This window comes from Xenopus tropicalis, chromosome 5, assembly GCF_000004195.4.
Source record: "Xenopus tropicalis strain Nigerian chromosome 5, UCB_Xtro_10.0, whole genome shotgun sequence".
NCBI classification, from domain to species: domain Eukaryota; kingdom Metazoa; phylum Chordata; class Amphibia; order Anura; family Pipidae; genus Xenopus; species Xenopus tropicalis.
The window spans coordinates 130339543-130352273 of record NC_030681.2 but is presented as its reverse complement, the minus strand read 5'-3'; the positions used below and the strand labels follow the sequence as shown (position 1 = coordinate 130352273).

Below are 12731 nucleotides of genomic sequence, written 5' to 3'. Positions count from 1 at the left end.
ATCCCAACTGGACTACTGCAACCTGCTATTAACCGGCCTCCCTAATTCCCATCTTTCCCCCCTACAGTCTATATTAAATACTGCTGCCAGAATTCTCCTCCTCTCATCCAGGAGAGTTCAGGCCCCTCCCCTGCTAAAGTCCTTATCGTGGCTTCCTATTATTCCTCTGCTCCTCACTATATCTCTTCCCTTGTGTCTCTGTACGTCCCTGGCGTTCCTCGCAGAGCAATCGCTTGGTTGCGCCCCCCACTACAACTGCTGTTTCCCGCCTTAAACCTTTCTGCCTTGCTGCCCCTTACATCTGGAATGCCCTCCCTGATTTCCTCCGGAGAGAATCCTCCCCCAGTCTTTTTAAAACCAAACTAAAAGACTTTAGACTCGCCCAGCACCTGATCTGGGAACTGGCACTTATATTGTAGTGTCACCCACTGTGACCTACAGCAATTTTATTTGCCTATTTGTGTCTGTAAGTTACCCCTCCCATATAGATTGTAAGCTCTACGGGGCAGGGACCTCCATCCTCTTGTGTCTTTGACTCTTAACTTATTGCAACTGTTACTGTATCTTATATTTATTTGTATTTATTGTTATACTTTGTATTTATCTATTATCTTATTAACCCCCTGTTTGTATTAATGTACTCTACTGTACAGTGCTGCGTACATAAGTAGCGCTTTATAAATAAAAATATACATACATACATACAGCTTAATAGCCATTCAGCATGTGGATTTCATATGCAACCAGTGTAAAGGGTGTGAGTTGACAATGCTGCATTGTGCCCTTTCTGACCTTCCCTATATTCAGCCATGCCCACCTGTTACACACAAACATCTGTACATCACATACTGACATTTAGACTTTAGTATGAACCCTATCAGCATATGGACCAGATAGCCTTTAGTGTCTGTTAGGAAATCCCAGCTGGTGTCTGTGCCCCTCTGATCCCACAGCCACAATTTCTAGACATATAATACATGGGCCCCTCACCCTGGGAAGAGCAGAAGTAATTCCGCTGAAAGTTGAAATAAGGTTTCAGGCTGGCACATCTCCCAAGGGTTCGCTCCAACAGCCGCTCACCCAGCCAAAGCCTCCTGGCACACAAGGCTGGACAGGTGTGCAAACTGCAGCTAAACCATGTCCCAGGGAAAATGAGAGGAAACCCCATCCGCAGGGGGTCTCACTTATCGGAGTAATTCGGCACCAGGTTTTCTGGGTCCCGTTTCTGCTGGGTGCTAATGGAAATCTGGACAGTGCAGCTGCATTTCCTTAGTGTTGGCTCTGTGGGGAGGGGAGAGGGAATTGGGAAGTAAAAGCTGGCGTTGCTTGTCATCCTGCAGTGAGCTTGTCTGACACTATCCCAGCAGCTCCCTGCTCATCTGATCCTGGGAGCACTGACTGTCAGCTATGGACATCAGGCAGGACTGCAGCTCCTTACGTATTGACCTGCTCCTTATTGTCCATTCACAGGACAAGCAGAATGGAGGGGACAAGAGTGAGGACCCAGTGCCACTAAGACAAGGTACAGTCAAGGCATATGGAGGGTGATTCCTGCACTCATTGTGGTTCATGATGCTGAGTGCCTAGGAAAGGGTGAATGGCAGATTTGTGCCCATTTAACCAGATGCACAGGCAACATGGTGACTGCCAGGCTCCAAAAACATACAAGCAGGTTAATTGGCATCTGACTAAAATTACCAAAGTGTTTGTGAACGTGATAGGGTCCTTAGAGTGTAAGCACCTCTGGTGCACGGACTGATGTAAATAATGACAAATGTGCTGGCGCTATTTAAAAAAAATAGGAAATAAATAAATAAATAATGCTGAGCCTGCAATAGGCAGATGTCAAAGCAACTCTTCCATCCATCCTGGCATTAGCATGTTACCTAAGGGCAGTGATCCCCAACCAGTGGCTCGTGAGCAACATGTTCTTAACCAACCCCTTGGATCAAAGCAGGTGATTATTTTTGAATTCTTGGCTTTTGGGCAAGTTTTGGTTGCATAAAAACCAAGTATAATGCCAAAAAAAGCCTTCTGTGGGTTGCCAGTCCACATAGGGGCTATTATATAGCCAATTATACCTCTTATTGGCACCCCAGGAACCTTTTTCTTGTTTGTGCTACTCCCCAACAGCAGGGGGCAAATACTTGTTCTGCCCTACCACCGTCAGCTTTGAAGTGATGGGTTGATAAAAGCACTTGGCTAAAGCATGTGAATAACAATATAGTGCAAGTAGAGTGCAATGCAGTTAGCTTTCACTGGGTAGCTATGGTTTTGCAAACAGATAATTTGTACACTTACAAAACTACTGCACGTGTGTGTTTGTGTGTATGTATAAAGCCCTTTCTGTTCATACAATGTGTGAGATACATGATCTTCCCCTCAATGCACTCTGTTGCACACTCTCTCCCCAGCAGTGAAAGCCGCTCCGAAGAAGCCACATGCAAGCGGACAGATTATTAGCAGCTATGAGAGTCAAGGTAAAGTGTGGCCATTTTGCTCATGTGCAATTCAAAAATACTTAAATTGGGGTGTATAGCTATTTTATTGCCCAAATGAAATGAAATCTCGATGGCAGTTCCACGCACCTTCATAAAATGTCTTGAACTGCATTAACAACAAAAAAATGCTCCTGTGGAGTCCCCCATGCACTACACCAGGAATAACCTGCAGGTACTGTGCCAAAGCTCACTAATATAACATAGCCCCAAGGTCAAAGTTTCAAAATGTGCACCGGGTCCCTCCATACCTTACCTAAAATGAGGTTTACTTTGAGCCATGATATTCCTGGCAGGCCCCATTGGGGGTCCAGGTTTAGTTGTACCCCCAGTAGTTTTACCTGTGACCTGGCTCTCAATAATATGTCTATAAAATCCTTTTAGGCCCCTTCAGTCTTAACAACCTCCAGCAGGCTCTGTATTTGTTTCCCCCGGCACTTATGTGGTTACCCCCAGGCCTGGACTGGGATTGAAAATAGGCCCCGGCGTTCCAAGTACACAGAGGCCAAAACAGCCCCCACCAGCCCAATAAATAGTGACTGTCTATGGCATCTTACAGCAGCCCCTCTGGCATTTGGCAGATCCACAGATTGCCAGTCTGGGCCTGGTCACCCCCCTGATTAGGGCTCTGCCCCAAACTTACCTTAGTATGAGGTCAGGGATGTCCCACAATTTTTAACTCAATGTGTTGTGCCAGAAATACACAATGTATTCACGTGTGTGTAGAAAAGGGGTGGGAGGATATCTGGGCAGATAAAGCAAGAATACATAGTAGTACTTGATTCTGGGAATTAGACCATGTTTGCGTGAGTTTTCCAAAAACCCAAAGATCACCACATATATAGTATAGTATATAAAAGTGTATAGTTCACTAAATTTTCCAAATCATAGTGAGCACACTGCCATCTTGTGGGGACTGGGGAATAACAGAATTACTTACAGAAAATCTTGTGCTACTGCTGCATGGGACCCAAAACTGCAGTAGGGCTGCCAGCTTTCCAAGAAATGTCCCTTCTATCTTCAATACACCCTGTATAGGGTTTTATAAGGAAACTTTGAGATTTTTATTGGACTACAAACCAGTTAGGTTTGCAGCTATTTAACAAATACAAATTATGTGTAAATTAGTTAAAATGAAGTGAAGCTATTCAGGGTTATCATTGTTGCCCATAATCCTTAAGCTTCTCCCTCCTAACATACTTTGTGCCATTTGGTGCTTCATCGGGAAACATGGGGCATCAGCAGATGACATTTTCAAACCTGTTTGATGAACAAACTGATTGATATCCATGGTACAAAGACATTGGTCAGAAACGCCTGGTCACCATACAAGGATCGAAAATCAAGTTACGTATGATTTTATTGGTACATGTATGGCCAAGCTTTACCCCATGTAAAGGGGGACATAATGTGCCACAAAGTTAGAGCTGCCCAATAATAGTTACTCTTCTATAACTCTAAAGGCTTCTACTTTTGTACTAACTGATCAGGTACTTAAAACGCCACATTTTCTGCTTCCACCTCCCATCACACCCAGGTCGGAAGGGAGAGGGAAATAAAGTGGAAAAAAGTGGGCAAAACTGGCTAATACAGTAGAATCAAGGCTTTGGACAATATTCTGCCAGATTTAGGAGTAGTAAATGGGGCCCCTGGGTGTCCAGAAACTGGTACTGAGACAAGGGGTCTTGTAGTAATAATGTAGAACAAATCTCAGTAGATAAGCTATAAACCCTTATACTGTTTCCCATTTTGCATTAGAGAGCCACGTACGGGTCGAAATTCGCCCAAAAACCAGCAAGCCTCAGGTCTTAAACAGACCAACTGCCACAGGTAAGAATTTGTTTTTTTTGTTGTTGGAAGGATTGTTATTTCTAAGTATTTTTTATAATTTCCCTTAGGTGCTGATCAGTTATAATTGTGACACATTAATCCCATGACTGCAGGGACAGGACATATTTTCCATGCCATTGAGATATGTGATTGACTAGCAATAAAGGGCTATGTATGTTGTAGGTACTCCGGTTCTTCCTAACAATGGAAACAGTTGGGATCCAACTCCACAACCCAGCGCTAAAGATTTTTATGGTAAGGGGCTTTTCAGTACCTCATCATGCATCGCTTTGAAATGATTTCTTCTTTGACACAGTGCTATATAGGGGGAGAATAAATGCCAGAAGTTATGGCATACGTCCAAAGGGCTTATCATGCACCGCATTCTGACAGAATATTCAACATTTGTTTTTAAAACTTCTCAAATAAGGATACCGCCAGCACACTAACATTAACCCCCATATGTAATAAAAGGGGCAGTAATCCATAACAACCAATAAGATGTTTGCTTTTAAACAGGTAACCAGTAAATGCTACATGTTGATTGGTTAGTATAGGTAATTAGAGAAGTAGCACACTAGCATATATACATAAGTGTGTATGTGTATACTGTACAACACACACATATATGTACAACATATATATATATATATATATATATATATATATATATATATAGAGCAAATAGATGTAGAAACCGCCGGCACTCTCGTATAAAAAGATATTGGTATGCCTGGGTGTAGTCTTCAAAGGGATAATGGATACTGAAGAGATAGAAGCCACTCATGCAGGTCTTATGTAGATGTGATTTTTATTGCCAACAGTCACTATTGGCAAAAAAAATCTTCTTTATCTACATAAGACCTGTGTGAGCGGCTTCTATCTCTTCAATATATATATATATATAGGAAATATTGCTTATTTGTTTTGTTTGTTTTTTGCCCATTAGCCTACCCCTGGGATAAATCAAACTTAAAATCACTACCAATGAATCTGAAGAATTTTGAGAAACTGGATGCCTATTCTGCAAAGGTAAATCCCTCTTGTGAATCCAGCAACCTCTAATTTGATTTACCAACCCCTTAATGCATCATTTTTGCAAAACCACAACATAGAGGGGCACACCTCACAAACACAAACAGACACAAAATGATACACAAAACCACAGGTGTCTAAAATGTTTAGGGAGCCCCTAAAAGTAGATCTAAGCCTAACTAAAGAAGTAGGCAGAAATACTGCACATTATGTTTGGGGCTTTTGTATACAGCCCTTTAGCAGGGAAGATCTGTGCCCCCAAAGATGCCTCAGTAGCCCCCCATCTTCTGCTGATTCCCTGCCCATGCTCTGTGCTGCTGTCAGTTACCTGAGCTTAGGGGCCCACTCACTATATACTGTATATATAGAATAGAAATGTCACAATATACTGTATATATAGAATAGAAATGTCACAATATACTGTATATATAGAATAGAAATGTCACAATACGAGACTGACCAGTAAATAATTCTGTTTATTAGAACGTCAGCTCAGGAACCAGTGCAATTAGTACCATAATGTAATAATCAGCCCTGTAGCATCAGCTTCTATGACACAAACCTCATTTTCTGCATGATAATTTGCAACAACCCTTTAGCTTAGCTTCTCAGCAGTGCAGATACTTTTCAAGATGGGGAACAATTTGAATTACTAGATGATTGCTGCTATTGAATTGCTGGAACTTTAGACTGGTGCAATTAGTACAGTATAAAATATGACATTTTTAGGGTTTAGTTTTCCTTTAATTTCACTTTTCTCTTCTTAAACTGGTTCTTACGAGGGTGCCCAATTTAACACTTCCCTACAGTTAGGTCTCCAAGTCTCTTTTTATCAGTTCCCACAGTTCTTAGCTTTTGTTTAGCCACTCATGGTGAATATCCAGGCCAACACCCAGGCCTCACTCAACTTCTTTAAATAAAATGTATTACAGCAGTTAGCAAACATGACTGTTTACATCATCTCCATAGAAAAGATTTGAATTAGAAGGAATACAATGTTTTGAGACACCCAGCCTAGAATAAAAGAGCCATGGTATATTTCAGAAAAAGGGCAGAACGTTCCATTAGAAAGTGGCAGCAGCTACTGAAATCCAGGAGCACAGAACCCCCTACAAAGCCTTCCAACCCAACAAATATTTTACTGGCTTTAACCAAACATTATTATGATGATGATGATGATGATAATGATGATGATAGTCAGTGGGACTGTGCTTATGGCAATGTCTCCACGGTTGCAGGTGGGGAAAGCGAGTACAGTGGGACAGCTGGTAAGCTCGTTGATAAGGATGGCACGCACAGACTTGGAGAAGGTCCGGGCAATCTGGACATGGATCTGTCACCACATAGGTGAGGAGCCTATTTGAAGAGCACATTCCACAATTCAGAAGACAAACACAAGACTTTGTCACCACATGCATGGAAAATATAGATCAGATTGCATGAGAAAGGTAAACAAACCACAGCCATCTTCTGGACAGGAGACATGGTTGCGTATCTACCACAACAACAACAAACTGCAAGGTGTTGTATGGTAGTGTTTGGGGTATACTTCAGATTTTAGGAACAGACCCTGCTTAAAATCAGAATTTGTGTTTTACATGTTTTCCCTTAAATGCATAGTCAAAAAGAGACAGCTGTGTGCCCAGGGCATTCCTTATTATAATATCTCAGTCCATAATGAGTAGCACTGCCAAATCCATATAGTCCACAACAGAACACTGCAGTCGATGTATCACTCCCTTATGGCAGTGATGTTTAATATGGACTTGATAGAGGTAGGCAGGAGGTATAGTCAAGGAACCCATGATGACTGCTCTATGAATGTGTCTGCTATTGGCTCCCTAGTGATTTTGTGCCTCAGTACTGCGCAAGGAAAAACTACCAACCTTTTTCATTATTTTTAGAATACGATTTAGATGGGATGGAAGACAAGTCCAAGAGATCCGGTGATCCTAATCAAACACTGCTCTCCGGAAAGGGAGCCTGTGAAGGATATGCTGGTTTGTTTGAGAACATGTGCAGGTATGGGAACACAAGGTGCTGTTTATCCATATATATTATTATGATTATAAAAATTCCTTGAACAACAGGAACAAGGCTTGCCTGGGTGTAGTAAATCATAGTAACCTATGGTCTATTGCAGTTAGAATAATAGAAGCAAATGGCTTTGTTGCAATGGCTTACGTGATGAAGCAAAGCTGCTGCATCTGATTTGTTTACACAAATTAGTCATTTAGTCTTCTGTCTTATATACTGGGAAGGGAACCCTTTATTATTATTCCGATACCGCTCCTAGTTTACTACATGCAGTCTGTTCAGAGATATGGTGCATGCCGGATTCTACAGCATTTTGTTGCAGTGGAAATGCAGTGCAGTTTAGACCTTTGGTGATCATTTTAGGAATACTTTACATGTCTAATACCTTCACTTCTGTCCTCCAGTCATGCCGGTATCCAGTGTCTGAAGATTGGAGGCTTCTCTAAAGGCTTCTGTTATACAACTGGGCAGACATTCTCTGGAGAGACAAACCATGCCTGGAATGCCGTTTTTCTCAACAAGAGGTGGCACCTACTGGATACCACGTGGGGAGCTGGATTTGCCAACAGCAGCACTAACTCCTTTAAATTTCGGTAAGCAGAAACGAATATTCCCCCTTTCATGCACATATAACCCTCCAGAACATACAGCTGACCCTGCTTTTTTTATTTTGTCTCTGTAGGTACAATGAATTCTATTTCCTAACACACCCAGCTCTGTTCATAGAAGAGCACTTCCCGGACAACCAGAACTGGCAGCTCCTGCAAGTGCCCCTGTCAATGAAACAATTTGAAGGGAACTTGTGTCGTAACAGTAGCTTTTATAATGCAGGGCTGACCGCCTCCTATCCAGAGACACTTCAGGTTGAAACAGGTATGGTACAGATCCAGGATGATAAATTCTTCAGTCCAACAGCTGAGCTGCACTACAGCAGTGCTCGAACATTTAACAGCTTTAAGGGAATTGCCTGCTGGACACATTATAGATCAGTGATAGTCTATTCAATTTTGCCTTTTGATGGCTCTTAACAGTTTTTGTATGGGGTCTTAATATTTAGGGGGAGCTCTACAGTACAGGTCCTTAAGGGAACTTAGTAATCTTTTTCAGGTTAAGTAAAAAAATATTTGAAAATAAATCTTATAGGCCCCCAATGTTTCTAAAGCCCTATTGTTGAATAAAGTACAACAATTCAGCTTTGTACTATTCTCTTACAGTAAACGGGAAGGCCACCTTTTCTATTGAAGGTCATTCTCCAGCCTTGTTTTCCTTCACCCTCAATAAAACAGAGAAGCCTGGCATCATGACTCTAACAAAGAATGGGATGCAGCTCGATGTATATCCTACAGTCACTGGTCGACACAAGCTTGAGTTGTACACAAAGCCTTTCAACACTGTGAAGGAAAGTTATGACAAAGTCGTTGAGTACATCCTCCACTGTGGATCGGTGGACACTGGGTTCAGGATTCCCAAAGAGCTAGATCCTATAGTTGGCCCAAGCTGGCTAACAGAGATGAAAGGGTTTCTCCAGCACCTTTGTTCTGACCCTATAATCTACACCCAAGATGGATGCTGCAGTGTTGGATTCACATTAGCAAAGAAAGCCATAGTCTTAGCAACATTACATTCTGATAATATTAAACCTGGATATGAAAACAGGTACGTGCTGCAGACCTTACGTGGAAACAGAGTTGAATTCAAAATCCACCTCCCACAGCAAGGCTACTATGCTTTAAAAATACACAGCTCTAGTGGCCCTGTGACATTTGAATGTTTCTGCAATTATCTTGTTGTTTGTACAAATGCAGAGGTGGCTTGGTCACCCTTTCCTAGACAGCTGCAGAACCCTGTAGGCCCAACTGCATTAATGGAGAAGAAAGGCCTTCTCCAGCCTTCACAGAGGGATCCAATTATTTATACCTCAGGTTCCCACTGCTCTCTGTCCTTCACATTAAAGGAAGGTATCAAGATTCTAACATCACTGCTCTTTGATGAAACTCCCCTGACTGATCATGGAGGGAAGAGGTTGGTAATGCAAACTCAAAAAGGCAATCATGTTGAGATTCAGATATATCTGCCTCATGCCGGCCCTTACATTCTACAGATTTTTGCTAACAGTAAGATATCTCCAACTAGTTTTGAGTATGTGTCCAATTACCTGATTTGTTGCTCAAGTACAGAAGCTGGAAGTTCAGAGGGCCTTGTTCTAGCACAAAGCACACTGAACTCGGCAAACCCTGTGGACAGGAATGGCTACCTGAAACCCTCACAGCAAGGTCAGCTAATTGAAAGTCTAGATGGGCGTTGTTCCTTAAGTTTCTCTCTTGACAGAGAAGAGAGCTGTCTGGCGACATTACACTGTGATGATAGCAAATGGAATAAGCAAATGGAGAGAAGGTACATAATGTACACTCAAAAACACCGCCACGTTGAGTTTTACATACAGCTCCCTAAATCTGGATCTTATGAGCTTAGAATTTATGTTGACAGCAGGTCCCAGCCTGGAAGCTATGAGTTTGTGAGCAGATACCTTATCACTTGTAGTAACCCAGATGTCGCTTGGCCACCTTTTCCAAACAACCTTCAGAGCCCAGTTGGCCCAACTGCTGTCTCTGAGAAAAAAGGTCTACTACAGCCTTCACATACTGAGCCCATCATCGATTCTACTGATGGATGCTGTTCCTTCAGCTTCACACTTAAAAAAGAAATGGGCATTTTTGCGAGACTTCAGTCAGACGATGTGAATTTAACAGAGGAGGCAGAGAGAAGACATGTGCTGCAAGTTCAGAGACAGAACAAAGTAGAGTTTCAAGTGCAGCTGCCACAATGTGGCACATATGTTCTGAAGATTTACACAGAGTCAGAGCAGGGCAGCTACAAATTTGCATGTAATTATCTGATAAACTGTGCTAGCACTAAAGTAACTTGGCCTCTGCTCCCGGCGGAACTTAATAATCCCGTTGGACCTAGTGGCCTGTCTGAGAAGAAAGGCCTCATTCGTCCTTCCTATCTTGAGCCAGTAATTTACACTGATGATGGATGCAGTTGTGTTAGTTTTGGCCTGAATGACAGTATTGATGTGGTGGCCACACTCCATGCCAATGACATCACATCAGAGGAAGTTAGAAGAAGGCATGTTTTCCAAGTAATAAAAGATGGCCATGTGGAATTCCTCATCCGTCTGCCAAAAGCTGGTACCTATGTGCTTAAAATTTGCACCAAGAAAAAGTCAGACCCGGGCAACATGTACGATTACGCCTGCAATTATCTCTTGTGCTGCTCCAATCCCAGTGTCAGGTGGCCGTTCTTCCCAATGAGATACAACGCTTGGGATTCTACTTATGAACTGATAGAGCCACTAAATGGAATCCTTCCGGCCAACAGCCCTGTGCGATTCAAAATCAAGGCCAGAGGTCTAGCAGCTGTGCTGGTCAAAGCTTTAAACATCTGTCCGCTGACTCTAAATTCAGATGGATTCTGGGAGGGGACTTGCAATACACAGGGAAGCCAGGACATTCATGTCATGTTAACTAATAATTTGAACAAGAACTGTGCATTGGTACTTAGTTACCAGGTGAATAATACAGATTCTCAGGGAAGTTAGAACTGTTGCTCAAACTCTCTATATAGGCTCTCTCATGCTAGAAATACTAATTGAGAGCTCTTTCACTGCCACGTTGTATATATAGTTTTATATATTCCTGACATTGTAATTCTCTCTTTTAAGAGAGTACTAAAATGTACCAGGCATGAGTAAACTGTGGCCCTCCAGATCCCATTGACCTACAGATCCCAGTATTCCACAAACACCCCAGAGGCATGCTGGGAATTAGAATTCAATACCATATTGAGGTTCTCTGTTTCGTAGCCCTGAAATAAACAATTAGACAACCCAAGTCTGAACACAAGCATGACAGCCGGCCCTCCTCAAAGAACAGACATGCCTTAAAGCCGTAATATTGTACACGGACACAAATCTCCTTTAAAATAATAACGGGGGGCTCAAATAATTAAGTGGTGCTCAACCAAGTCCCTGAACAAGTCTGATCTGATGCCAGTTGTGTATTGAAGAGCCAGCTTACTTCCAATATAAGGGTGAAGACACACAGAGCTACTAGTAGCAGCTACTTGTCACGGCTATTAAAATAGACAATGCTGATCATTTACTGATAATTGTCTCTACGTGTTTCAGCAATTCTCAGTATTGTCTATAGCAGGGATATTTTCTGGCGTTTAGTACAGGTATGGGACCCATTATCCAGAATGCTCAGGACCTGGGGTTTTCCAGATAAGGGGTCTTTCCATAACTTGGATCTCCTACCATACGTCTACTAAAAAAAAATATTTAAACAGTAATTAAACCCGAAGGGAGGGTTTTGGCTCCAATAAGGATTAATTCTATCTTATTTGGGATCAAGTACAAGGTACTGTTTTATTGTTACAGAGAAAAAGGAAACCATTTTTAAAAATGTGAATTATTTGATTTAAATGGAGTCTATGGGAGATGGCCTTTCCGTAATTCGGAACTTTTTGGATAATGGGTTTCCGGATAAGGGGTCTAATACCTGTAGCGTGACAAGTAGCTGCTACTAAGGGGCCCATTTACTTACTCACGAACGGGCCGAATGCGTCCGATTGCGTTTTTTTCGTAATGATCGGTATTTTGCGAGTTTTTTGTAGCCATTCCGAAAGTTGCGATTTTTTCGTAGCGTTAAAACTTGCGCAAAAAGTTTCGATTTTTTCGTAGTGTTAAAACTTGCGCAAAAAGGCGCGACGTTTTGCGCAAGTTTTAACGCTACGAAAAAATCGAAACTTTTCGCGCAAGTTTTAACGCTACGAAAAAATCGCAACTTTCGGAATGGCTACGAAAAACTCGTGTTTTTTCGCGCAAATCGTATTGGTAACGAAAAAGTCGCGATAATTTCCGAAAAGTCGTAAAGGCGCCGAAAAAAATCGCAAAAAATACGAAAAAGTCGCAAAACGTTCGTTTCCAATCCAAATTTTTTCCATTCGGACTCGGATTCGACCCATAGTAAATGTGCCCCTAAGTGTGTCATCACCCTAATACTGAAAGGATCAAGTTTATCTACTCAATAATGGGCATTCAAGGAAAAAGTCAGCAGCACATCCCTCAGACTTCTACTGAAACTTTATAGGGAGGAAGGGCATCTTATGTAGGGAGTATCTTTCATTTCTATTAAACACAGTTGTTACATGGTTTCCAATTATGGTGGAAATGTATTTTTAATTTTCAACTTACATGAAGAATAACAACTCACTACTTATACATGAAAATCAAGCTAGCATTGATCTTTCCTTCAAAATGCCACTTTA

At 41.9% G+C, this 12731-nt stretch overlaps 1 protein-coding gene across 1 annotated transcript; it reads left to right on the top strand.

The window, feature by feature from the left end:
* Positions 1-1089: 1089 nt before the first annotated feature.
* Positions 1090-11067, top strand: LOC101730218 (kyphoscoliosis peptidase). The gene is made up of 10 exons (XM_004917837.3): positions 1090-1522; positions 2415-2480; positions 4257-4328; positions 4512-4583; positions 5278-5360; positions 6602-6710; positions 7268-7385; positions 7805-7993; positions 8083-8273; positions 8615-11067. Exons 1-10 carry the CDS (start codon positions 1408-1410, stop codon positions 10999-11001), a joined length of 3402 nt encoding a protein of 1133 aa, XP_004917894.1. The 5' UTR covers positions 1090-1407; the 3' UTR covers positions 11002-11067.
* The last annotated feature ends 1664 nt before the right edge of the window (positions 11068-12731 follow it).

Excerpts from the sequence above, each read along its gene's own strand:
- LOC101730218 (XM_004917837.3), top strand. The coding sequence starts at position 1,408 with ATGGACATCAGGCAGGACTGCAGCTCCTTACGTATTGACCTGCTCCTT. Across the intron at positions 6,711-7,267 it reads ATGGATCTGTCACCACATAG|AATACGATTTAGATGGGATG; the intron begins GTGAGGAGCCTA and ends CATTATTTTTAG. Across the intron at positions 8,274-8,614 it reads GACACTTCAGGTTGAAACAG|TAAACGGGAAGGCCACCTTT; the intron begins GTATGGTACAGA and ends ATTCTCTTACAG.